Raw genomic sequence first — 27,054 nt, forward strand, 5'->3', positions numbered from 1 at the left:
TCTTCGTTTTCTGATTGGTTGCGTATTTGCTGAATATGATCTGTTTAAATCTACTATTTCTATACAAAATTGTATATACATGAATTTTCGTATAAATTTGACACAGTTCTATATTAATTTCTCGAGACAGGAACATCAGATATAACTTTCGTGTGTCGCGATTTAAAGAGCTAAAGTGATTAGTTTTCAGACTATACCCCCTTCCATTTTTCCTTAACAGTCCCTTTAAGTGCAGTCTTTTATGGTTTTTATACTGATTTGGCAAAGAAACAAACAAGTTTACAGTCACTATGAATCGTGAATATAAGAAAACGGAGAGTACAAATTCCGTACAATCAAATCTAAAGTCTCATCCTTCCTCTGTGAGTAACCCTGTAGTTTCCTTGTCTTGACCCGCCAACGACCATTATTCATTTTTCAATTTTTTTTTCAGAAATGCCTCGAGTTCGACAACGGGCTTTCATGTCCTTGCAAAGACTCTGTATTGAGAATGTTTGTCAGAATATGGATGAAGTTTGGTCTAAACATTTCCTGGATTATTTTTATAAAAAATCTCATTGCAAATTTATCATCGGACCTTTCGACTCCATCATTCCTTCATTGTCACAGGTATTCTAGAGAAATAAAGAGACTGTGTGCAAGTAAACATTAAAGGGATTGTGTGCAAGTAAACATTAAAGGGACTGTGTGCAAGTAAACATTAAAGGGACTGTGTGCAAGTAAACATTAAAGGGACTGCGTGCTAGTAAATATTAATGGAACTGTGTGCAAGTGAACATTAAAGGGACAGTGTTGTGCAAGTAAACATTGAAGGGACTGTGCACAAGTAAACATTTAAGGAACTGTGTTGTGCAAGTAAACATGAAAGGGACTTTGTGCAAGTAAACATTAAGGGGACTGTGTGCAAGTAAACATTAAAGGGACTTTGTGCAAGTAAACATTAAAGGGACTGTGTCCAAGTAAACATTTAAGGGATTGTGTTGTGCAAGTAAACATTTAAGGGACTTAGTACAAATTAAGGGGACTGTGTGCAAATAAACATTAAAGGGACTGTGTCCAAGTAAACATTTAAGGAATTGAGTTGTGCAAGTAAACATTTAAGGGACTTTGTAGAAGTAAACATTAAGGGGACTGTGTGCAAATAAACATTAAAGGGACTGTGTCCAAGTAAACATTTAAGGGACTGTGTTCTGCAAGTAAACATTAAAGGGACTGTGTGCAAGCAAACATTAAAGATACTGTGTGCAAGTAAATATTAAAGAAACTGTGTGCAAGTAAATATTAATGGGACTGTGTCCAAGTAAACATTAAAGGGACTGTGTGCAAGTAAATATTAAAGGGACTTTGTGCAAGTAAACATTAAAGGGACTGTGTGCAAGTAAACATTAAAGGGACTGTGTGCAAGTAAATATTAAAGGGACTGTGTGCAAGTAAACATTAAAGGGACTGTGTGCAAGTAAACATTAAAGAGACTTTGTGCAAGTAAACATTGAAGGGACTGTGTAAGGGACTGTGTGCAAGTAAACATTAAAGGGACTGTGTGCAAGTAAATATTAAAGGGATTGTGTGAAAGTTAACATTATGGGGACTGTGTGCAAGTAAACACTAAAATGACTGTGTGCAAGTAAACATTATGGGGACTGTCGACGTTATCTCAAGTAACTCCCTTTTTACCTGCCGAATAGTAACGGTACCATTTAATCTTTTATTCTAGTCACATAAGGAAAGATATCGTCAAATAACTTCCGTCAATTCAGTTACTTTAATTCAGTCACTTCAGGAATAGAAATGATCAATTTTCAGGAAGAAAACGTGAATTACACGCATGTACATATTTAATGTAGAGTTATTTTAACTGGCGTCGACAGGCTTTTAAATAAAAAGGATGATTTCTAATAATTTAAAGATATAAAAATTAAAATACCTTCAATGAAATTTCTAAAAAGCAAGATTTACTTAGTAAATCTGAAGACTTTAAAAGTTATTGATTCTGTTTGTGATGCAAGTCTGAATTTGTTTAGGAGATATTTGTTTCTTTAAAAGAAAGAAAGCAGTTACGGAGACATCACATATATCTACTCATTAGGCAACCTTCACTTTATTCATTAAAAGTATTGATCAAAATCGTATTTTTAATTTTTGAGTTTTGGGCAGGACATCAGAACATTATTCATGACATTATTTTTTGCAAAAGAATGTAATATAATCAGGAAAACTCAGAGGTCAGAATTGTTTTGTTAAATTCCAGCCCGCCCGTCAGAAAACATGTTTACTGTTTAGTCGTGAAACAGATTAAGCTTATTCTTGCTTTGATTCCTAACTTTACCATATAATCTTCTGAGCCAATGGGAGATTATAATCTTCTGAGCCAATGGGAGATTATAATCTTCTGAGCCAATGTGAGATTATAATCTTCTGAGCCAATGGGAGATTATAATCTTCTGAGCCAATGTGAGATTATAATCTTCTGAGCCAATGGGAGATTATAATCTTCTGAGCCAATGGGAGATTATAATTATAATTTAAGTTTAGATATAAGTTTCTGATGTTCTACGCTTTTTATTGATTTTCATATCGAAAATTAAATTTGTGTCGATCAAGTGAAATGACTTAAATTATCGGGATCTTTTTTGGCCGAGACAAAATGTTTTCTGAGATGGAATTTAAAGAATTTGAGCCGCGGTTTAAATCCGTCAAAATCCGCCAAACCCCGGTTTAAATTTAGCGCCGGCTTAAATCTTGAAACATTTGATACAATTTTAAGTGGAACCAACCATATTTAAACCGCGGCTTAAATTTAAACCACCGCTCAAATTCTTTAAATTCGGCCAAAGGAATCATAATTGATGTTTCTGGAATCCAAAGAAGAGATATCTCAAAGGATTTATCTGAATCCATCAGATTATAGAAGATATAGATTATCATATCACAAAAAAACTAATAAATGGTTAAGTCTATTTTAGTATACAACAAGAGAAAACGCTAAGCGTTGTACGCAACGAAAGAATACATAAAAAAAGGGCGCAAAGCGTTCTGAAATCATACTTTTTAATATTCCGGAAAACTAAGAAGTTTCGTAGATATTTACCATTATCCATGACTAAATAGCAGGATGAAGCACTCCTTGTAATAAGATATCCCAGGAGGGATATATTTACCTTAGTCATGCTGACTTTATAAACATATCAAACAAATACCGAGTTGTTTGTTTCACGCTACTTCACTTTAAAGAGACTGTTCACCTATTTACAATTGTTACGCACCGATTCACTACGGTACCCATTATCATCTTGGAGGATTTCGCCGTTTTTTCCTGCATACATCTTTAATACACTTTTACAAGAACCTCAACTGGGAATTATCAATTAGAAGATAGAAAAACAAGTGTAACTCATTGATTTTTGCTTTGAATTAGAAAAAGGTACCGTTGTGAATCGGGTAAACAATCCTTCAGATGAAAGTTTACTTGAAACTAGCGAACAGTCTCTTTAATCTTTGTTTTTATTTACATTATTTACTTTGTTCAGTTTAAGCTTGGATTCGGGGGGAAACATACACGTTTAAAAATGATTAAATTCTGTTTCCTACCTGTTATTCAAACAACTTCTTTTTTAAAGGATTATCATTTTTAGAAAGCTGCTATGTCCCATGAAATTTTTTTTTTTAATTTTTGGGTGTTGGGAGTAAGCCCTTCAAGTAATTGTAGACTATTGCAGTTCCATAGCTTTATACTCTAGAGTTTCCTTCAAAATTGATTGAGACGTTTAATATTTGTTTAACCCTAAATTTTTTGTTGTTATAAGTTTTATTTGTTTTGATAAACATGTTGTTTTAACAATGACCCAGATGTAATGTAACTGCATTTAGTTGCAGTCAGTGTTGCAATCAAAGTTTAAAGAGGCAGGTGAAAGAAAAAGCACGAAAATATTCCAAAAATAAGTGAAATGTTGTGTACAGTATCTACCACAAGCTACTGGATTTTTCTGGTTGCGAAGCAGACTTGAATTTAATGCTGCAGATCACTCTTGAGCGATGCTACAAACTAGAACAGTTGAATATATCCAGGTACAGATTATAGTAGAGGGATGCTACAAACTAGAACAGTTGAATATATCCAGGTATAGATTATAGTAGAGGGATGCTACAAACTAGAACAGTTGAATATATCCAGGTACAGATTATTGTAGAGAGATGCTACAACTATATTTTCGCTATTCAAGTCAACCCACTCAATTAAGGATTTCAAAACCAAGTTCCTTAATAAAAATTTGAGGCAAATCGGTCCAGGGGTTTCCCAAGTTGTGATCGAATAAACGGACAGACAAAGAAAGATTACAACTTTATATACATATATATAGATATTTAACAGATGTGTTAGGTATCCTATTTAGTCATTATTAAACATTCAATGGTTTACTGGCTTCAAGAGACTCCACCAATATCCAGGAAGTAGAATTTTTCAAATTTGTATCCTCGAAAAGTTGGTTCTTTTGTTTTCAGGCTTATATCTTGCCAAGGGTTAACATTTTGCATAAGTTGATGGTTTTGAATCTAGGTGAGACTTTTGTGCAGGAGTCACCTTAAAATCTTGAATATTCGTAAAACGTTTGATAGCTTTACGCATAATTTTAAAGGTGTATGAAAATACCGCGTGGAATTCTTAACAATTTAATCTCTACAGTTGGGGGTACTCTACTCAAAATAGAGGTGTCGTCTTCGAATATAGGTATTTTTTTTGCTACATTAAAATTTGAAAAAAAAGATAGTTTTTTAGTTTTTAAATATTTTAATTCTATATAACGTACGTAATTTCTAATTTTTTTGCATTTTTTAAGTCATTGTGAATGAAAAAAGAAAATGTATGATGCTTTTTTTCTTTAATTTATTTTGCATTTGCTGCTAAAATATGTAAACTTTATGTAGATAAATAATTCGAATAGACTATTCGGTAAAAATTCGGTTGCAATAGGAAAAATTATTTTTTTATTGGCAAGTGACAGAGTCTACCCAACCCTTTTCTATTAGTCAATCGTCTTACTATCTCTATTCATTTCCTTTTCAAAGTTTCAGATCTTTCAATATTTCGCATTTTTATGTTTTTCTTGTAAGGTGATGATTTCCTCTCAGTGGTGGGAGTCTACTGTCCAAATTTACGTGCTCTTGATGTGTCCTTTACCTCAGTTTCAGATAAGGTAAAAGGAATTGAATATTTGTCACAATGGTCCAATACCTATATCATTGCAATCCAAAGTCTTAAGTTTGAAATCTGTACACCATTAGGGTGTTAAGATAGAAATTAAAGTTAGGAAATTTTAGTTTGTGGCAAAATTCGTCATTTTGTTAACATTTCCATAATATGCAAGTTTTTGACGTTATCATTAATGAAACTGAAGCTTGTCTCAAAATCTAAATTTAAAATTTTAAAATCTTTGCAGTTTGATGGCGTAAACCTCAGATATTTCTAACGTTAACAATTTGGTAAAGAAGAATTTGTAAAAATAAAAACAGTAATAAAAATAGTTTTAAATATCTAAGTTCCACAAAACCAGTTAGCAAAGATAAAAAGATTAGAAAATGAGAGTTATAGTCAAGTGTTCACTGGTTAGTTCCTTTAAACTTATGGGCCTACGCATTATAAAAAAGATTTTAAAAAATTCAATTTGTTCTTTTTTCCCGCAAAGCTTTACATTTAATTTCCCTGTAGGGGCTGAAAAAAATTCCCAGATGTGCGACCTATTTTTTAGGAAGCATTGGGGTAAAACTAGCTCAAATTCGAAATTATAGCATTTTAATATAATTTTCATATATAGCTTAGTTTTTTCACTGTTTTTCCCGCCATTTTTGGCCTTTTTTCAACCTTTTTTAACCATTCTCGGCTAAAATTTTGAATTGTGATTTTGGAAATCATGGAATGGACGAAATTTGACATTTAAAACAAAAATTCTTTTACTGATGGTCAAATATTTAGAAAAAGGTGAAAAATCGCGTCTTTTTTACACCTTTCTTTGGCTCCACCTGGGAGTGGCTAAAAAATTTTTTTCAAATATTTTGACAGTTTAAAAATGGCCTAAAAAATGTTTTATTGACAAGTTTAGAGGTAATTAAGGGATGAACTCTTAAAGGGAGTGGTAATGTATGGTAGTTGAACTGATTTTTAGGATATTTTTAGGAATCATTTGAGATAGTTGTTCATTTTTGAGGGATGATTTTGAAAAAAAAAATTAAAAAATTCAATAACGACGACGAAAAATGTTGTAAAAATTCTACAGTAAACTGATTAGTGATTAGTTGTTAAGGAACAGGTTGAGAAAATAAAAATTAACTATTATCATCGAAATAAGTAATTTTATTCAGTTATTGGTTTTCTGTAATGTTTTATTGATCACAAACATTTTCTCTAGATTTCCTGGAATTTTTATTGAAAAGAAAACATTGGAAGAATTTGAAGAAATTTGCAAACAATTCTTAAGGAATAAGAAATTCAATATAATGATAAAAAAGAATTTTTATTGATTCTAACATTGATTTATTGTTTATTGAGAAAATTTCAATTGAGAAATATGTTCCTAAACATCTAATAAGTTAACTGAAGATTTTTTTTACATTTCTTATTTAATAATTTAAAATAAATCAATTCTCAAAACGTAACCACCCAAATGGATGATTTTAAAACATTTGAAGAATTTGAATAAATTTGCGAAAAATTCTTAAGGAATAAGAAATTCAATATAATGATTGAAACGAATTTTAATTGATTCTAACATTGATTTATTGTTTATTGAGAAAATTTCAATTGAGAAATATGTTCCAAAATATCTGATTAGTTAACTTTAGAATTTTTTTACATTTCTTGTTGTCGTTATTTAATAATTAAAAATAAATCGATTCTCAAAACGTAACCACCAAAATGAATGATTTTGAACGTCGACTTATCGCTCAAACTTAGTAATTATACATCATTAAAACGTTTAATATGTTTCAAATGAATCATACACAATTTATACACAATACTACATTCTCAGTTCAACTACCATACATTGCCAGTCACTCCCTTTAAGATTTTTTTAGCTATATTTATGATAATAATTGCCCTGTAGGGAGTGCGAACCCTAGTTCTACAGGAGAATCTTGATGGATCCTATGATGAGAGATATGGAAAATCTACCCAAATCGCAGCTTTTAAGGTACTTGGTTTCAGTGGCGCGTCGCGCCTGTATTTCTATATTAATTTTAGCTTTTTTGGTTGTGTCTGCAGGCCTTTCTTCTTTGTACATTGAAGATAATAACACAACAAAAAATTCTTATTTTTATTTGTAAATTTATGTCGTAGATCTTAGATATTTCCAACTATGTATTTTCTTTTTCAAATGGTAAACGTAATCAGGTTGCAAGAATTAGAAAACTAGAGTTTGAAACGAGTAATTAATTTCTATCAATAAATAATGCAAAAACCTAATTTTTAACAGAAATTAAAAAATCACTGTAAACTTAGGTCCAAGGATGTCAAAAAATAACCGATGAAGGAGCAGCATTAGTATTAGGTAATCCTTATAATAAAACAAGACTTTCGTATAAATATATGTTGCGTAAAACCGGCCAAACGACTGGACCTATTGGGCTGACATTTTTTTTGTACACATTTATGGGTGGCCGGGGAGTGTTATAGGCTATAAAAAAATCGAACATTTTGTTTTAAAAAAAATTTAATATTTCTTTTTTTAAATTTTTTTTTGCCACGGCCAACGCCGGGTCCTTCAGCTAGTAGGTTCAAAAAAGTGTATCTATTTGGTTGTCACATTTTTCAAAAAAAAGTTAAGTAAATGGTTTTCGGTCAAATTACTTAATTTATCTAAATAACAATTAGAGCTTTAGGAGGAACGATTTTACAGTTAATGATAGGATAAGTTCAGTTCTACGCCATACATTTTTGAAAGAAAAATATATGGGGGCCGAGCGCTGTAAGATTCAACAAAAAGGAAAAGTGTCACTTAAAGAATTTATACATTTGGGTAGTTTTCACTTGAGTTAATGTATATTTGGGTGGTTTTCATTTGAGTAAATGTAACTTTAAGTAGTTTTCACTTGAGTAAATGTATATTTGAGTAGTTTTTACTTGAGTTATTATACTTTTGAATAGTTTTACCTTGAGTAAATGTACATTTAAGAAGTTTTCACTTGAGTAAGTGTATATTTGTTGAGTAAGTTAAATTTAGTAGTTTTCACTTGAGTAAATGTACATTTGAGTAGTTTCACTTGAATAAATCATTTAAGTAGTTTTTACTTGAGTACGTGCATATTCTTAGTGTTCACTTGAGTAAATTTACAATTGAGTAGGTTTTCAAGTGAGTAAATGTGCATTGGGGAATTTATATTTGAGTGGTTTTCATTTGAGTAAATGTAACTTTAAGTAGTTTTCACTTCAGTAAATTTACATTTGAGTAGTTTTCACTTGATTAAATGTACATTGGGGAATTTTCCACTGTTAGAAATGTACATTTGAGTAGTTTTCACTTGAGTAAATTTACATTTTAGTAGTTTTTACTTATAAAATGTGAATTTAAGGAGTTTTCACTCTTGAATAACTGTACATAGGAGTAGTTTATACTTGAGTAAATGTACATTTGAGTAGTTTTCACTTGAGCAAATTTGCAGTTTAGTAGTTTTTACCTAATAAATGTGAATTTAAGAAGTTTTAACTTGAGTAAATGTACATTAGAGTAATTTTAACTTAAGTAAAAGTACATTTGAAGAGTTTCCACTTTAAAAAATGTACATTTGAAGAGTTTCCACTTTAAAAAATGTACATTTGGAAAATAAAATTGGGAAATTCTCCCAATATCTCCTGATGATCTATTTCTTTAGAGAAATTAACAAACCTTGTGATATTCGACTATTGTAACACTGTTGGGGCAGTACAACTACTTCTCAAGGAAAATACAGATTTAATTATATATGGGACACCCTGTAGCATAAGAATAAAACAAAAGTATGGAGATGTATGTAATCTCAATCTGAAACTATAAATCTAAACAAATTAATGTTTTTTTATTATTTACAATAAAATAAAATGTTTTTTTAACGAAATTTTTCCATACATACAGGGTTCCCCTTAAAGGATGAGACTTCAGAGACGACTGTACGGAATTAATAGTGTTTGTTTCCTTATATTCACAAATTCCTGCNCTTCAGAGACGACTATATGGAATTTATAATACAACTATAAAATTAAATCAACTTCTTTCTTTCTTTGCCAAACCATTAAATAAGCCATTTAAAGAATACATTCAAGACATAAGATAATAAGACTTAATTTAATCTTAAGATCGACTCATGTTAAAGAGGTTCAGGTCGTCTTCACAGTCTCGTCCTTTGTGCGTAATCCTGCTTACTGTGTTTTTCTGCTGGGGGTAGTAGTCATGTTATTCATACAAAGCGAAAATATAATTTAGAATTTATTAATCCCTGTTTTATCCCTGTAAATTTCCTTCAAATATCCGTGTTTTATCCCTGTAAATATCTTCCATAAATCCTTGTTTTATCCCTGTAAATATCTTCCATAAACCCTTGTTTTATCCCTGTAAATATCTTCCATAAATCATTGTTTTATCCCTGTAAATGTCTTCCATAAATCATTGTTTTATCCCTGTAAATTTCTTCAATAAATCATTGTTTTATCCCTGTAAATATCCTTAATATATCCCTGTTTTATCCCTGTAAATATCCTCCATATATCCCTGTTTTATCCCTGTAAATATCTTCCATAAATCATTGTTTTATCCCTGTAAATTTCTTCAATAAATCATTGTTTTATCCCTGTAAATATCCTTAATATATCCCTGTTTTATCCCTGTAAATATCCTCCATATATCCCTGTTTTATCCCTGTAAATATCTTCCATAAATCCGCTAAAAAAATTCCCACCTCATCTCGTTGCTGAAGGACAGTACAACTCTCCAGAACCATTGAATAACAATATGGTTGGGATGGTAGTCACCCTGCACACAGTCACAAACAGATTGATTGATTGATTTATTGACGGAATTACAACAGACTGCTCGGACATTTGATACGAACATTCAAAACCGGAAGAACAGGTCTCAATATTAAATAAACACCTTTCGAACCAGAAAAACGACAGTTTCCTTCTAATTATTGATCAGATTAAGATTTCAAGGGTACAGTTGTGAATCGGAGAAAGAGGGGGCACTTGAATTTGTTTACAGTTCCTTTAAATTTTTTACAGTTCCTTATATTTGTTTACAGTTCCTTTAATTTGTTTACAGTTCCTTTAATTTGTTTACAGTTCTTATAAACAGTTTACAGTTCCTTTAAATTATTTACAGTTCATTTAAATTGTTTATAGTTTCTTTACTTTAATTACAGTTCCTTTAATTTGTTTACAGTTCCTTTAACTTGTTTACAGTTTCTTTACATTGTTTACAGTTCCTATAAACTGTTTACAGTTCCTTTAAATTATTTACAGTTCCTTTAACTTGTTTGAAGTTCCTTTACTTTGTTTACAGTTCCTATAATTTTTTTACAGTTTCTTTACATTGTGTACAGTTCCTATAAACTGTTTATAGTTCCTTTAAATTATTTACAGTTCATTTAAATTGTTTACAGTTTCTTTACTTTGTTTACAGTTCCTTTAATTTGTTTACAGTTCCTTAAATTATTCTAAAATATCTGTGTGTTTTCCTTGTAGACGGTGTTATGCTTCCAATCCTTCACATCTATACTTCCTAGAATATATATACAGTGAGATCTATACTTCCTAGAATATATATACAGTGAGATCTATACTTCCTAGAATATATATACAGTGAGATCTATACTTCCTAGAATATATATACAGTGAGATCTATACTTCCTAGAATATATATACAGTGAGATCTATACTTCCTAGAATATATATACAGTGAGATCTATACTTCCTAGAATATATATACAGTGAGATCTATACTTCCTAGAATATATATACAGTGAGATCTATACTTCCTAGAATATATATACAGTGAGATCTATACTTCCTAGAATATATATACAGTGAGATCTATACTTCCTAGAATATATATACAGTGAGATCTATACTTCCTAGAATATATATACAGTGAGATCTATACTTCCTAGAATATATATACAGTGAGATCTATACTTCCTAGAATATATATACAGTGAGATCTATACTTCCTAGAATATATATACAGTGAGATCTATACTTCCTAGAATATATATACAGTGAGATCTATACTTCCTAGAATATATATACAGTGAGATCTATACTTCCTAGAATATATATACAGTGAGATCTATACTTCCTAGAATATATATNATTCATTAAACCCAGACAAGAACTAAATTATAATGTAACAATCATCAACTTAAGGATAGATAAAGGAATGAATAAATAAAAAAGGGATGAACGAATTGAAGAAGGAATGAATAAATGAATGAATGAAAGGATGAATGAATAAATGAATAGCTGATTAAATGATTGAATGTATGATGAATTTAAATGAATAAATGATCTAAGGGATATATACATGAATAAATGAATGAATAAAAGAATAAATGAAATAAACTAATAAATGAATAGATGAATGAATGAATTAAAGGATTAATAAATGAATGATTGAATGAATGAATAAATAAATAAATGAATATAAACCTGATCCATCTGTTTCTTGACTCTATTAATAAATCTCCATTCAATAACTCTCTGGATATATTCATCTTTATTCTCATCAGTAACCTAGAAAATAATTTACTGTTAGAATATTTTGGTTAGATTAAACCATTACAGGGTCATCACAATATTAAAAGAAAAATAAAATTTAACCGGATTCAGGATCCAAGCACCTAAAAAGACAATCAGGGGTGTATATTTAAAGATTTATCCCCCCCCCTCCCCTAAAATTCAGTGGAAGCGATCAAAAACATTCCTAGAATTCTTAGTGAGAAAAAAGGTGAAGAAAAAAATCATTTTTAAGAAAATATAAATCCCTGCTAATGGGGAAAATAAATGCTTTTACAAGTAAATTTTTTACTTCTTAAGAAAATGTAAACTGAAATTTTAAAAAAATATATTCCCCTGAAGTGGGCTAAAAAAGTTGTAAAAAATATATATCCCTGTAATAAACCCTGATAACCTACCCTAGTATCCTTGCCTCCAGGTCTCAACTCTATAGAAACTGTTTGTCCAAAGTTCTCCTCGTCAATCTAAATTTTTTATTTTTAAGGGACTGTACACGGAATTTTTAGTGACTCTTTATTTGTAGAGTTACATGTCTGATTCACAACGGTATCAAATCTTCCTGTTCAACAATGATGAAGATATCCATATTTAAAAAGCATTAATTTTAATTTGTGGTTTTTTCTGTAAAAGTGACTTTTGAATTTTTACTTCAAATTTATTGAGAGGAATTTATCAGAATTGAACTCTTTTCAAGCTAGAAAACAGATACATCTTCCAAATTATTGATCAGATAAAATAAAAATAACAACGATATCCCCTTCAAGTTTTTGAAATAAAAAAAAACAGTTTTATTTCTACGAGTTAGACAATATTTAAAAAATCACCAATTTATTCTAAAACTACAGTGATAATCAAAATGAACGTTAGAAATATATTGCGGCATTCTTTATATAAGCAACCTAATTTTAGCAATATTTCTTCAAAAAACAATTATCACAAAAAAGTCCTAGTGCTCCATTTTCTAAATATGGTCTTCCATTATTTTTTTTTTTTTAAACAAGAGATATTAAGAATTTTGTTTAAATTTCAATTTATTGAATAAAACTTTGAATTATACACTGTGCGATGTACACTGTACACTGTACACTATACAATGTACACTGTACACTGTACACTGTACACTGTACAATGTACAATGTAAACTGTAAAATGTAAACTGTAATTTGCACCATGTAAATTTTACACTGTACAATGTAAACTGTACACTGTACAATGTAAACTGTATACTGTACAATGTAAACTGTACACTGTACAATGTAAACTGTACACTGTACAATGTAAACTGTAAACACTCTACACTCTACACTCTACACTCTACACTCTACACTCTACACTCTACACTCTACACTCTACACTCTACACTCTACACTCTACACTCTACACTCTGCAATGTGCAATGTACACTGTACACTGTACACTGTACACTGTACACTGTACACTGTACACTGTACAATGTACACTGTACAATGAACACTACAATGTACAATGTACAATGTACTATGTACAATGTACAATGTACTATGTACCATGTACAATGTACACTGTCCAGTGTACAGCTTACATTGTACAGTGTACAATTTATCTAATTGTTAAGTGTGCAATTAGCGTAATGAACACAATAGTACATTGTATAGTGTACATTGTACAGTATAAAATGTACATCATATTGTAGATAATGTATAAGGCAAGCTGACCTGAAAAGCTAGTTCAAGCTCAGCGGGGTCATTTTCCTTAATCCAGCGAAGGGAGTTGTGGTATTCAGTATCCACGGACTCCATGTCCTGAACAATATCTATATCTATAAAGTAGTAATCTCTGTTCGTTCGTATGTATGTTCGATTATTACTCGTGAACCCTGAGACCTGAGACATAACATAATATCAAACACTGAGAGACCGTAAACTCCCATAACATAACATAATATAAAATAACATAACAAACACTGTTTGTTAGACCTCACATGACCCAAGCAGTCGGGGTAGAGGGAGTGCACTTTCAGAATCAAAAAATATTCCCTTCAATAGTTTGTCCATTTTTTAGAATGATATGAATTTAAAATAGAAACAGGAAAACATGTCAAATTTTCTAATCTATTTTTTCCACCAAGTACAGAGAAAAAGAGTTTTCAGAAAAATAAACAAGAAAGTATACAAAAGCATGATTAAACGCCTGCCTACCTTTAACTCTATGGATTTGCCCAGCATCATCTTGTAGAAGGGCCGGATGAAAAACCCGTCCAGAAGTTTACCATGAAAAACGGCCATACCGGCAACACGGCCGATAAACTTGAAGTAGGATAGATGATCCTCATTACAAACACCACTGTTTGGGTTTATCTTAAAAAATTACATATGAAATTTTTTCTACACCATAAATTTTTCTGAAAAAAACAATCAATCAATCAATCAACCAATCTTGGAAATAAAAAAAAGTCTTTATTAAAAAGCTGACATAATTTTTTTTGTAGAGGGAAAGGAGGTGGTATTTTGGGGAAAATCGCAACAAATTTTCATTCTAGCATTTTATATTGAACCAATATATATTTAAAAAAAGAACTACCTGTAGAGTGTAATTATCCGTAGCACTATACTCAAACAATCCGTAGTAGGGGTTAAACATTTCCTTAGACAACAGATAGAACCATTCCCTGGATAGATAGATGGATAGATTGATAGATGGATAAATGGATAGATGGATGGATAGATGGATAGATAGATGGATGTAGTGAATGCCGTACTCTTAAAACTTTGTCCCAAACTGTATCAGTCCAGGTACAACCTGTCCGCTATCAAAGTCAACCAGGCTACAATACTATGAACTATCAACGCCACTACCACTGGGCGCAATCCGGTTTGCTATCGGTGTCAGTATGGACACTAGCTATTAATTAAGCTTTATATGCCTCACAAAGACACAAACGTAGCTATCGAACAAGCTATTAATCGAGGCCCTAAATGTCACACAGGGACACAAGCCTAGCTATCAAACAAGCTATTAATCGAGGCTCTAAATGTCACACAGGGACACAAGCCTAGCTATCAAACAAGCTATTAATCGAGGCTCTAAATGTCACATAGGGACACAAGCCTAGCTATCAAACAAGCTATTAATCGAGGCTCTAAATGNAAATAAATATGACTAATATAAAAAAGATAGGTGGATGGAGTCTTTTAATCTCCTCAGTAATGAAGAAATGAAGAGGTCGTCTAATTTTTGAACTAATCAAAAATGTAACCACAGAGTCAAGCCCAAGTCGACTATATCATTACTTGGCTACTCCAATGTAGTCCAATCAACGTCAATATGTTTTTACCTGGCTACTCCATCGACGTCCAGCCCAACTTCCTAACTTTTTACCTCCAGCTACTTCATTTTGGTCCAGTCAAGCTTCTACAAATTTTTACCTGGCTACTCCACCATAGTCCAGCCCAACTTCACCGTCAAATTCAATCCAAAGCTTTGTTTTTAACGTATCAACCTGTAGGAAAAAACAATCGATCAATTAACAACTCAAAAATTTTGCAACTAACCGGAGGCTGCATTTAAAGAATTTGAGTCGCGTCTAAAATTTGACAAGCGGCTCAAACACGGTTGGTTCCAATTAAAATATAAATCAACCGTTCACTTTCACAAATGATATAATTATTTTTTAAAACTATAATAAAACAACTATTATTTTTTAATCAATTAAATCAAATCAAATCGGACTGACAGGGTATCCTCCTCCCCCTCTCCAAACCCGAGATGACTTTACTAAATCAGTTCTGAAGAAAGGTGTTATAGCTTGTAGACGGTATTATATCAATCAATGAATCAAATGAAACCAATCACCTTATTAGCTGGAATGTTGTGGATCTGTCTATAAGAATCCTCTAGAATTGAACCTCTCTTTATCTGGATAAAAAACTCTTGTTAATTAGTTTCTTAAACCATTTGAATTACTTGAATATTTATATTATACATTCTTAGAAATGCATAGGAGACAGAATTTCTTCTGCAAGTTTTAGGGCTTTGGTCCCTTATGCATTAAAGACATTATATCCAGCTGGGAAAAATGTAAATTATATGAAATAAACTTTCTATGAATGTTTACAATCCTAAAAATTGCGTGCCAAATAATAGAAAGTACGTAATTCTATAATACTATAGCGCAAAAGTACACATAGGGTCAAGTAGTACAAAAATTACATAATACACAGGCAGTACTAAAAAATACATGGTACACAGAGTAAACAACGAAGATAGGGTACACTAATAACGTAGTTACACAAATCAAAATAAATATAGATGTATAGTACAAATAATACATAGTACATAATTGCATGAGTATTAAACAAAAAGAAAATATTACAAAAACACACAAAATGAATGGAGTACACAGAGAACACAAAATACATAAATACAATAAGTAAAAAAAAACATAAACTAAATTAAAGAAACATAAAAATTAGAAAGTACACAAAGTGGTACACTAAATTCAACTAATATTAGACCTCAATTATTGAGTAAATAGCCATTAGAACCACCAGGAAAACATCCTTAAAGTCTCATTTACATTTATTATGTTTATTGATGTTCTAAGCCATTGTAGGCATTCTTATTTTAAACCTAATAAGTACGTTTGTGATAGATTTTCAACCTGTAAAAAACCTGAGAGTTGCAGGAAAGTGAGTCTATATTATATCTGTTACAGATAAATATATGAGTTCCCAGGTTAGAGCCGAACGTTCTAAAAGTGTGGAGAATAGGGGCGTGGCCGATATGCCTCGATCTGGCGAATCCCTAGGGTTCGTAGATCAACATAAACAATAACACAACTGATAAACAGACATTTGGTGCATCTCTGGCGTTAGATGAAGATTCACCGTATACTAACTCATGTTTGTTAATGTTTACATTAGATCGGCTGCCTTTATTATTGTTGTTATGCAAAAACTAGTTATCCAGCAGTCCAAAAAATTTAACAGCAAAGTGTACGGAAACCCTATTGCCCTCTCCTTGTATTCAATTCTCCTTGGACTGATCTATAGATAGATAGATAGATAGAAAATAGAAATATAAATAAACCAATAAAATAGCTTGAAAGTTAGGTAAATAAAAGATACTTGTGTTACAGTTTTCAAGCAGACATATACTAACCAGGGGCGTATTCAGGGGGGGGCTATGTGGGCTAAGCCCCCCATGATCAGTAAAATCTATTGATTTCAGGGGGTTTTCAGGCCCCAACGGGTGCTGAGCCCCCCCCCCCTGGAAAGATAAAACAAATCCAAGCCCTCCCCCCTGGACAAATTCCTGAATACGCCCCTGCTAATAACTATTATTATCTGACCTGTCCAGCTATCTGAGGATTGGATATCCTGGGATCCTCCCACTGGGTTATCCGTGTGTTATGATCAATAAAGAAGATCCTGCTCCCACAAATACAATCAACTTTATTCACCACAATATTAGAGACTGATGTCCGGACTTTGTTATGATAAGATATAATATAATAAAATTCACTAAGGGAAGGTGTACAATTTCTCAAAAAAAATATATTCCCCTGTCTTTAAGGGCAATTTTCAAATAGAAAAAAAAAATTTGAAAAATAAATATTCGAACTGAATTCTTGAATGGAGTAAAAACAAGGTCAAGATAAATGAGTAAATGAATAAATGAGTAAATGAGTAAATGAGTAAATGAATAAATGAGTAAATGAGTAAATGAGTAAATGAATAAATGAATAAATGAATAAATGAATAAATGAATAAATGAATAAATGAATAAATGAATAAATGAATAAATGAATAAATGAATAAATGAATAAATGAATAAATGAATAAATGAATAAATGAATAAATGAATAAATGAATAAATGAATAAATGAATAAATGAATAAATGAATAAATGAATAAATGAATAAATGAATAAATGAATAAATGAATAAATGAATAAATGAATAAATGAATAAATGAATAAATGNAATATGTATTTTTTAATATTCTTCCATCCAGTTAAAGATAAAATTTGAAGAAAACTAGTATTCGGGGCACTTTACAGGATACCTGTTGGGCACGTTACAGGTTACCTGTTGGGCACGTTACAGGTTACCTGTTGGGCACGTTACAGGTTACCTGCTGGGCACGTTACAGGTTACCTGTTCGGCACGTTACAGGTTACCTGTTGAGCTTGTTACATGTTACCCGTTGGGCACGTTACAGGTTACCTGTTGGACACGTTACAGGTTACCTGTTGGGCACGTTAGTTTGACTAGGCAGAGGAGAAGGACGAGCTGTGCGCGGATCCACCCAGGTCGTCTTCTTCGAGATATGATCGATAAAGAACACGCGGCCGTTCGGCGCAACCTTGATATGTTAAATATGGAATATTTCAAAATACAGAACTAAAAAATAGATTTGATAAATTAAGAAAATGGTTGATTATGAGAGAAACTAAATTACATGCAATATGCACAAATGTCTTTTATCATTTTGATTAATAAAACATTAAATAAACAAACCTGTAAAGTCCAGCCTGAAGGGAGGCCCTCATCACTCACAGATTTGACCGGGGCAGCTGGTGCTAGAATATCGTTATCGTTATCATTATAGTTATCATTATCATTATCATTATCATTATCATTATCATTATCATTATCATTATCATTATCATTATCATTATCATTATCATTATCACACTCGTATTGGTCAACTATATTAATAAACTGAATAAAGCACTCGTATTGGTCAACTATATTAATAAACTGAATAAAGCACTCGTATTGGTCAACCCTATCAATAAACTAAATAAAGCTTTTTGATTGGTCAACTCGGTATCAATAAATTAAATATTCTCTCTGATTGGTCTACTATATCAATAAATTGAGTGAACTCTCTGATTGGTCAACTATTTCAATAAATTGAGTGAACTCTCTGATTGGTCTACTATTTCAATAAATTGAGTGAACTCTCTGATTGGTCTACTATATCAATAAATTGAGTGAACTCTATGATTGGTCAACTATTTCAATAAATTGAGTGAACTCTCTGATTGGTCAACTATTTCTGTAATTTGAGTGAACTCTCTGATTGGTCAACTATTTCAATAAATTGAGTGAACTCTCTGATTGGTCAACTATTTCAATAAATTAAGTGAACTCTCTGATTGGTCAACTATTTCAATAAATTAAGTGAACTCTCTGATTGGTCAACTATTTCAATAAATTGAGTGAACTCTCTGATTGGTCAACTATTTCAATAAATTGAGTGAACTCTCTGATTGGTCAAATATTTCAATAAATTGAGTGAACTCTCTGATTGGTCAACTATATCAATAAATGGAGTGAAGCTCTCTGATTGGTCGATTATATCAATAAATTGAGTGAAGCTCTCTGATCAACTCTATTAATAAACTGCATGAAGCTTTCTTATTGCTCAACTATTGTTTAGCTATAAAGAATTTTTATTAGCTTAAGTATAATCGGATAGACTTTTCAGCTTTTCCCGGTATTAACAAAACTTTATACTATCATTTCTTCTTTTATCTTTCATTGTTCGTGTCTAAACTTTTGGCAAACAAACTGAGCTTAATATTGGTCAAGTATATCAATACTGAATGCAGCTCTATTATTGGTCAGTTCTATTAATAAACTAAACAAAGCTCTCTAATTGGTCATCTTTAATTATAAACTTATTGAAGCTCTCTGTTTGGTCAACTTTATCAATAAACTGAATGAAGCTCTCTGTTTGGTCAACTCTATCAATAAACAGAATGAAGCTCTCTGTTTGGGCAACTATATCAATAAACAGAATGAAGCTCTCTTATTGGTCAATTTTATCAATAAACGAAATGAAGCTTTCATCTTCAATTATAAATTTAATGAAGCTCTCTGATTAGTCAACTCTACTGAATGAAACTCTCTGATTGGTCAACTCTATCAATAAACTGAATGCAGCTCTCTGATTGGTTGAATTACCTTGACCTAGTACCACCCTGTGGTCTATCTTCTCCTTGAATAATAAGATTGTGCATCTGATCAATAACAGCAGAGCTCTCAGATACTGGATAATAAACAGATCATTATAAAAAACAACCATGTTAACTCTAATAAACAAGTTACAACCATGATAAATATAATCACTACAATAAAAAAATTACTTACGAAAATTAGACTAATAATTACATCAAGAAATGTTACAGTATTTAAAGAAAAAGCAAAAACAAACAAATTTGTTAAGATTGAAAGAGGGGAAGAAAGCACGCCCCATTGTCTGAAACATCAAACCTATATAAGGGTGCCCGGCGCTGAAAAAAAATTCCAAGATTGCGACACATTTCTTAGGAAGCATTTGGATAAAACTATCTCAAATACGAAATTTTAGCATTTTAGAATAAATTTCCTAACTGTCACAGCCATTTAAATATTTTTCCCGCCATTTTTGGCCTTTTTTAACAATTCTCGACTAAATTGTGTTATCCCTGTCAATTTTTTAGAAATTTTAATGTGATTCCATTTTGATATCAACGATATTTCACCGAATTTTTTGTTTTCTGATGGTCAAATAATTAGAAAAGGGCGAAAAATCGCGTCTTTTACACTTTTCTTAACTCCATCAGGGAGTGTTATAGAAATTTGGAATTGAAAACAAAATTTACTTTAACCACTTCAAGATGGGCACCCTATCCCGATATGACCCGATATAAGATTAAAACAAATACAATTCTGAACACTAATCTAATTGACAAATAAACTTACTTGTTGTCAAAAATTGATGAACTTGAGAGAAACTGCTAGAAAAAGTTGTTGAACAGTTCAAAAGAAATGATGAACTTAAGGAAAAATTGAAGGAGTTTTGGAAAAATACGAGAAAATTGGCGGAAACCTGTTGAATTGATTACTCCGTGTACTGCAGTCTCTTTCCTCCTGGGTTTGAGTTTCACCAGACGCTGTTATATAACTGATCTCCTCCTAGCAATCAATCAATCAATCATTTATTCAATCAATCAATCAATCAACTAATTTTGACTTAAAAACACTGGTTTTCATTTAACTTAGATTTTAATCAATCACATAATCCATATGAACCCTAAGAAACAATCAATCAATCACTGAAATCAATTAACCATTTTAGAATCAATCAATCAAACAAACAACTAATAAATTGTTCCAGAGCACAGTAAGAAAAGGCAACTGTTCAATCCTTGACGTACAAACTTTACATTTGTACAGTGTAGTGACCATACCTCCCCTGTCCCAGGTCTCTGCCATTGTGTAGTTCTAGCGATATGATTGACGTAGTAGGTTCTACCGTTAGCATCCTGTCTTTCTTCCCAGCCAGCCGGTAGGGGTACACTGCAGTACAATAAAGTTAGTATAGGTATGGGTACACTGCAGTACAGTAAAGTTAGTATAGGTAGGGGTACACTGCAGTACAGTAAAGTTAGTATAGGTAGGGGTACACTGCAGTACAGTAAAATTAGTATAGGTAGGGGTACACTGCAGTACAGTAAAGTTAGTATAGGTAGAGGTACACTGCAGTAAAGTACAGTTAGTATAGGTAGAGGTACACTGCAGTACAGTACACTTAGTAAAGGTTAATTTAAAAAATTTAACTAAAATTAGATTTAAATTTTAAAAGAAATGCTGGAGTTTTTTGTAAAAGAGTCTTCAGAACAAAAACTTAAGTAGCAATATTTAATCTTCAAAATTAAAAAAGAAAATTTAAAATTTGAAAATTACTTTTGACTATCTCCTTCATCCGGCTCCGCCCCTGTCTCCACTGACTGGCCTGGTTGCGTCTCCGCTGCGGGTGTTCCTTCCGCCCCTCTCTCCGCCCCACCAACTGCCCCCTCCAACATCTCCCAACCTGGCTCTGTATCAGGAATCTAAACAGTACAGTGGTCAACAGAATGAAGTGGTATAGAAAACTACTTTAACGAATTCATAAAAGTTCTACAAACAAGGTACACGGCAGCTGTACAGAGTACATTGCAAACTGTACAGTGTATAATATTAATTGTACAGTGTCCATTGTAAACTCTACAATGTACATTGTAAACTGTACAGTGTACATTATAAACTGTACAGTGTAGAATATAAACTGTAAAGTGTACATTATACTGTACAAGGTACATTGTAAATTTCGCATTCATTCCCTTTCAAGCTTGTAATATTCACAAGAACGTATAATATATTGGCAATAAAATCCCCGATAAATAATGTTTTGCGGATTTTCTCAATGAATTTGACAGGTTTCTGTCATTGTTATAAAGTTTAAAGAAGTCAATTTAAATAAAATAATATCATTTTTATTCAACTTTAAATCATATTTTACAAATCTAAAATTAACAATTATCTTGAAGAAAATACGTAACGTAATGTAACCAATTCAATTTTTAAAGTTTTAAGAAGTCAATTTAAATTTTCTTTAAATTAAATTTTAAAAATTTACAACTATCTTGAGAAAAATACGTATCAGAGCATTGCACCGGGTGGAAGTCGTTTTAGGGTTTTTGGCAAAATCTTGATTTTTAGTGATGGTCAATGACATCCGTTCCCAATTTTTTTGTGACCCGAGTAGAGGGCCACAATAGGAGGCTGCATGCAAAATTTGAGCCTCCTATCCTTCGACATCGAAATTTTTTTCTGAAACTACTTTCACTTAAGTTCATCACGTTAGAGCAAAAACGTTTTTGCATTTCAATACTAAGAATTTACATCACCCAGAGAACCTTTGCACCTTTTCATTTGATTACTTTTCCTCTTCGTGTACGGTATGTCACCAGTACAATGTAGTGTACGGTATGTCACCTGTACAATGTGGTGTTCGATATGTCACCTGTACACAGTGGTGTACGGTATGTCACCTGTACAATGTGGTGTACGGTATGTCACCTGTACAATGTGGTGTACGGTATGTCACCTGTACACTGTGTTGCAGTTATTGACATATTTAAAAGTTGAAGAAAGAAATGACAAATTATCTTGTGTCTAACAAATTACCCAACATGGAAATTTTCCATTCTAGATAAAGCGAAAATATATAATTAAGTATAGAATTTGTCGAAGGATAAATTAATTACGTTCTAAAAATGCAAAATATTAATAACAAGTCCGAGAATTTGATCAATTAACTAAAATACCTGCTCTACCCCCTCTACCTGCTCTACCTGTTATACCTGCTCTACCTGCTCTACCCCCTCTACCTGCTCGGCATCGGTCTCCTCACCCTCCTCTGGTGGTGAGGACTCTGCTATGAATCCCAGGTAAAGGAGAAGGTTCCCTCGAACCTAGTTAAAGAGACTGTTACTTAGAGTACTTTCATTTGACCCTCAAGGCAATGCCCGATTTACTTCTTCTTCAAACTTTTATTGAGAAAAACAGAACGTAAACATCTTTATAAAAATAATCACAGGGTTAACGAGTTGGCTTTTCGCTATATACTCTCTGCTTGCTCAGGAATATATAAAATTGAGATCTTAAGTATCGACAGCTCCGTTATGAAAGACATACATAGTATTGAGCAGCAATCTTGACAGAAAAATTTGGACTTTGTAAAGTACTTATCGTACTTTACGGTTAAATACAAGAGAGAAAACACAAATGCAAACAAAATCAAAACGAAATAAAAAGTACAAACTAAAAAAACTAAAAAATAATGCAGATCCGTGTTTTATATATCCTTTTCTATAGAAGTGCAACAAAATAAATCTTGGATCTTAAAATCAAAAGAAACAAACGAAAAAATAGTGCTGATCCATTTTTTATATCTCATTTCTTCTAGGAGAAGTGCAACAAAGTAAATCTTGAAGAGTATTATCATTAGATTATGAGGAACTGGACTGGCACCGGAATGGTATAATTTTTTATTTATAACAGTATGTAAATTGGCATTAGACTGCCCGATTTACAACAATACCCTTTCAACATGAGCCTGTTCATCGAGTACAGAGAGAATTTTCATAAATCTTGACTTTGAATTTAAACATTAAAACGTTATGTTTTAGGGAAGATTGTGGTTCTTAAAAATAAAAATATTAAAACTTTAATTTTCCTAAAAAATAAAAATAAACTTGAACAGTGAGAACTTGAAAGCAGCGAAATCAACAAGTGCAAAATTCAAAAATTTGAGCAAAAGGTGGAACAAAGGTCTATAAAATTCTATGTCTCATCTCAAATGGGATTGGGGTTGAAAGTACATTTAGGGGCATGAAAATACACTTCCCATGGCATTGTCTACTTTGGCAAGTTTTTTGTGTTCCGAGTACTGCACTTCAGAAATGTGTACTGCATTTGGGGTGTTAAAAGTACTCAATATCAAATAGATTATCAAGTACAATTGGTGGCAAAACAGAAATGGACCAATTATACACGACGTCACAAGTGTCAAATATAACCAGGAAAACGAAATTTTCTTACATTAGTTGACATGTTTTCCAAGATTTAATAAAAAAGTGTTAAAACAGAAACTAAAGAACACATAAAATTGCACTTATTTTACTGTAAGATAAGCACTTTATTCTAAAATTATCATATATCTGATAATTGATAATTGACATTTGACACTTGTGACGTTAGAATACAACTGTACTGAGAGTATACAAATTCTACGTTGCCATCTATTGTAATAGAATCTATTTGATCAATATAAGAATTAAACTATGATATACAGAAAAATAAACACCCCTTGCAGTGTACATTCTATCAATCAATATTTGGGATCGTATTGGATGGAATTATATGGACCCCTGCAGTTTTCTAATTCCCCCTGGGTTTACCTTAGATCTTGCGCTTCTAGGTTGAAGAATATATGACTGAAAATATTATTGTTCAAGAATAGAAATTTTAATTCTGAACATTTTAGGATTCTCAAATATTTTCAAAAATAGAAATTGCAGCAAATTATATGCAAAATATTTTTCTTTATCAAAAATTTCGCTATACTAAATCAACAGGTAGAATTTTAAGCACATTTCAAATAGGGAAACAGACCATAATTTATTATAACTGTAAAATCATCTGATGTCCTGTCTATATATGGAATATGTCCTGTTTATGGAATGTCCCGTTTATTAAGTATCCTAATATGTTTAAATGAAGAACAGCAAAATGATAATGACAAAAAAGTTCAATGTTAAAATTACTGATTTGCTTCATTACAAAAATGTTTTTAAAAATATTTTTTGTTAAGAACAATAATTTCCTTATTTTGAATAGTTCTGCCCGCCTGCTCACGTGGTATTCCTCCTGGTTCAGTGTTATCCATAGTATTCAATAATCATCAACATTTTTTTCATAAAAATTGTTATTATTTATATTCACCTCAAAATCCAAAATAATCAAGTTGAAAAATTTCACGGATTTTTACTGTTTTATTGGTGCATTTTCAAAATTCGATAAATCCTTTTCTTTATTTAAGAGCCCGAAACCAAGTATAGGAAACGCGAGCCCGCGATTTAAAAAACTCATGAAAATACCGGTTTAATATTCTAGTTGGCAGATTTCCAAGGTAGGAATTGGCGCATTCCGGGTTTTTATGAGAACAAGAATCAACATTGAGCCTTATTTTCCACTTAAACCAAACAAGATCGGTTTTATTTTCGTTGGGCCTTACTCCTACGTCGAGCCTAAGATCTCGCAACTGTCAATCATGTGACACAAGCTGCCGTCAGAGTTGAGTCTAAGATTGGGTCTTACAGGTGGGTTTAAGGAATTACGACCCGAACCGAAGCTTTTAAATCGCGGGCTCTGATTTCTTAAATTAAATCTATGCAAATGCAGACATCAAAAATTTCAATAAAATTTCTGGATCTGGGGTCAAACAAACAAGTTTGTTCTGATGGGTTTATCAATTTGGACTTTTATAATTTACTAGCCTTATTGGGCGCTTCGCACCCATCTTCTAAATTAATTGTGAACATGTTCTCTTTGTGTACATCGTAAAACAAAACAAAAATAATTCGCGGATTTTCACAAAAAATTTCGTGGATTTTCAAAATTTTAAAAAATTTAATGAAGATCGAATTTTGATGGAGACAAATATTTGAAATTTTGATCATTCATAAACCTTCCCTGTGGTCACGTGATGTCCCACAAAAAATTTGGGCCCGATCGGTTTAGCCGTTTTGAGGTTTATTGGATACAAACAAACAGACAGACAAACAGACAGACAAGCCAAATTTATATATAGATAGGATAAAAAACGTTTAAAAGTAGTTAAGGATAAAACCCTCCCTGCACTGCCAAGACGATCCAACTCAACTCGTCCCAAGAAATCGTCTCTCGTCAACCTGTTCTCGTCGAAAACCTAAATTAACAAATCTGCTCCCTTTGTCCTGATCATATTTGAACTCCTGTTCCTTGATCCTGATCCCTCTGTCCTCGTTACCTATGTTCCTTAATCCTTAGTTTTGTCATTTATAAGTTCATGTCAAGTGCTCTTGGTCCTGTTCCCTCTGTCCTTGTTCCTTACGTTCCAATTCTTTGTCCTATCTGAGCTCCTGTCCTTGTTACCTATGTTCCTTAATCCTTAATTTCGTAGTTCCTAGTTCCTGTCAAGTCCTCTTGGTCCTGTTCCCTTTGTCATTGTTCCTTACGTTCCAATTCTTTGTCCTATCTTAACTCTTGTCCTTGTTCCTAATCCCTCTGTCATTGTTCCTGATCCTTCTGTCCTTGTTACTTATGTTCCTTAATCCTTAGTTTCGTAGTTCCTAGTTCCTGTCAAGTCCTCTTGGTCCTGTTCCCTCTGTCATTATTCATAACGTTCCAATTCTTTGTCCTACTTTAACATCCTGCTCTCTAAATCTTGTTTTTGGCATCTCATGTCCTCAAGTCTCATGTCCTCTTGTCCCATGTCCTCATGCCCCATGTCCTCTTGTCCCATGTTCTGATGTTCCATGTCCTAATGTCTAATTTTCCTGTTGTCCCATGTCCTGAAGTCCCACGTCCTGAAGTCCTATGTCCTACCTCTAGTACTATCTTGTGTTCTGCAGGTTTAAGTCTCATAAGGAACTCCTCCTCCCATCTAAACAATATCTTTCATAAATATTCGACGCCTGAAGGGAATGTAGGCATAATTTCAATAAACCCTCCATGCAAAAGTGGCAATACACAATTCTCTACAGAAAGCTTGGTCTGATTAAGTATAAATTAGATATTAGATACAATTTCTAATAATGATAATTTTTAATATTGGATTCTCTGCAAAACTGACTTATCAGAAAGTAACACTTTTAACTGGAGAAAAAACGATAATATCTTTCCCAATATTGATCAGATAACGGTTTCAAGGGTGCCGTTTGTGAATTGGGTATTGCCATCT

The 27,054-nt window shown here is 32.2% G+C and overlaps 2 protein-coding genes across 2 annotated transcripts; one reads left to right on the plus strand and one right to left on the minus strand.

The window, feature by feature from the left end:
* Nucleotides 1-131: 131 nt before the first annotated feature.
* On the plus strand, nucleotides 132-9,023 carry LOC111710787 (uncharacterized). Its single transcript, XM_023484921.1, has 8 exons — nucleotides 132-609; nucleotides 2,022-2,086; nucleotides 3,958-4,065; nucleotides 4,635-4,726; nucleotides 5,110-5,192; nucleotides 7,098-7,184; nucleotides 7,493-7,541; nucleotides 8,863-9,023. Exons 1-8 carry the CDS (start codon nucleotides 436-438, stop codon nucleotides 9,021-9,023), a joined length of 819 nt encoding a protein of 272 aa, XP_023340689.1. The 5' UTR covers nucleotides 132-435.
* Nucleotides 9,024-9,890: 867 nt separating this feature from the next.
* On the minus strand, nucleotides 9,891-26,768 carry LOC111710788 (E3 ubiquitin-protein ligase Nedd-4; the record flags this gene model as incomplete). Its single annotated transcript, XM_023484923.1, has 23 exons — nucleotides 9,891-9,995; nucleotides 10,699-10,749; nucleotides 11,331-11,354; nucleotides 11,669-11,752; nucleotides 12,154-12,219; nucleotides 13,450-13,536; nucleotides 13,933-14,091; nucleotides 14,315-14,402; nucleotides 15,160-15,233; nucleotides 15,587-15,649; nucleotides 16,406-16,537; nucleotides 17,085-17,297; nucleotides 17,983-18,099; nucleotides 18,255-18,345; nucleotides 19,710-19,794; nucleotides 20,591-20,702; nucleotides 20,978-21,086; nucleotides 21,474-21,619; nucleotides 22,940-23,023; nucleotides 24,512-24,547; nucleotides 24,937-24,980; nucleotides 25,968-26,040; nucleotides 26,700-26,768. Coding segments are annotated over 23 exons (2,097 nt in total), but the record flags the coding sequence as incomplete, so codon positions are not given.
* Between the last annotated feature and the right edge of the window lie 286 nt (nucleotides 26,769-27,054).

Source organism: Eurytemora carolleeae, unplaced genomic scaffold, assembly GCF_000591075.1.
Source record: "Eurytemora carolleeae unplaced genomic scaffold, Eaff_2.0 scaffold1043, whole genome shotgun sequence".
NCBI classification, from domain to species: domain Eukaryota; kingdom Metazoa; phylum Arthropoda; class Copepoda; order Calanoida; family Temoridae; genus Eurytemora; species Eurytemora carolleeae.

Coding starts and splice junctions, on each gene's coding strand:
- LOC111710787 (XM_023484921.1), top strand. CDS start 436: ATGCCTCGAGTTCGACAACGGGCTTTCATGTCCTTGCAAAGACTCTGT. Junction 2,087..3,957: donor CACATATATCTACTCATTAG/GCAACCTTCACT, acceptor TGTTGTGTACAG/TATCTACCACAAGCTACTGG. Junction 7,542..8,862: donor AGGAGCAGCATTAGTATTAG/GTAATCCTTATA, acceptor CTATTTCTTTAG/AGAAATTAACAAACCTTGTG.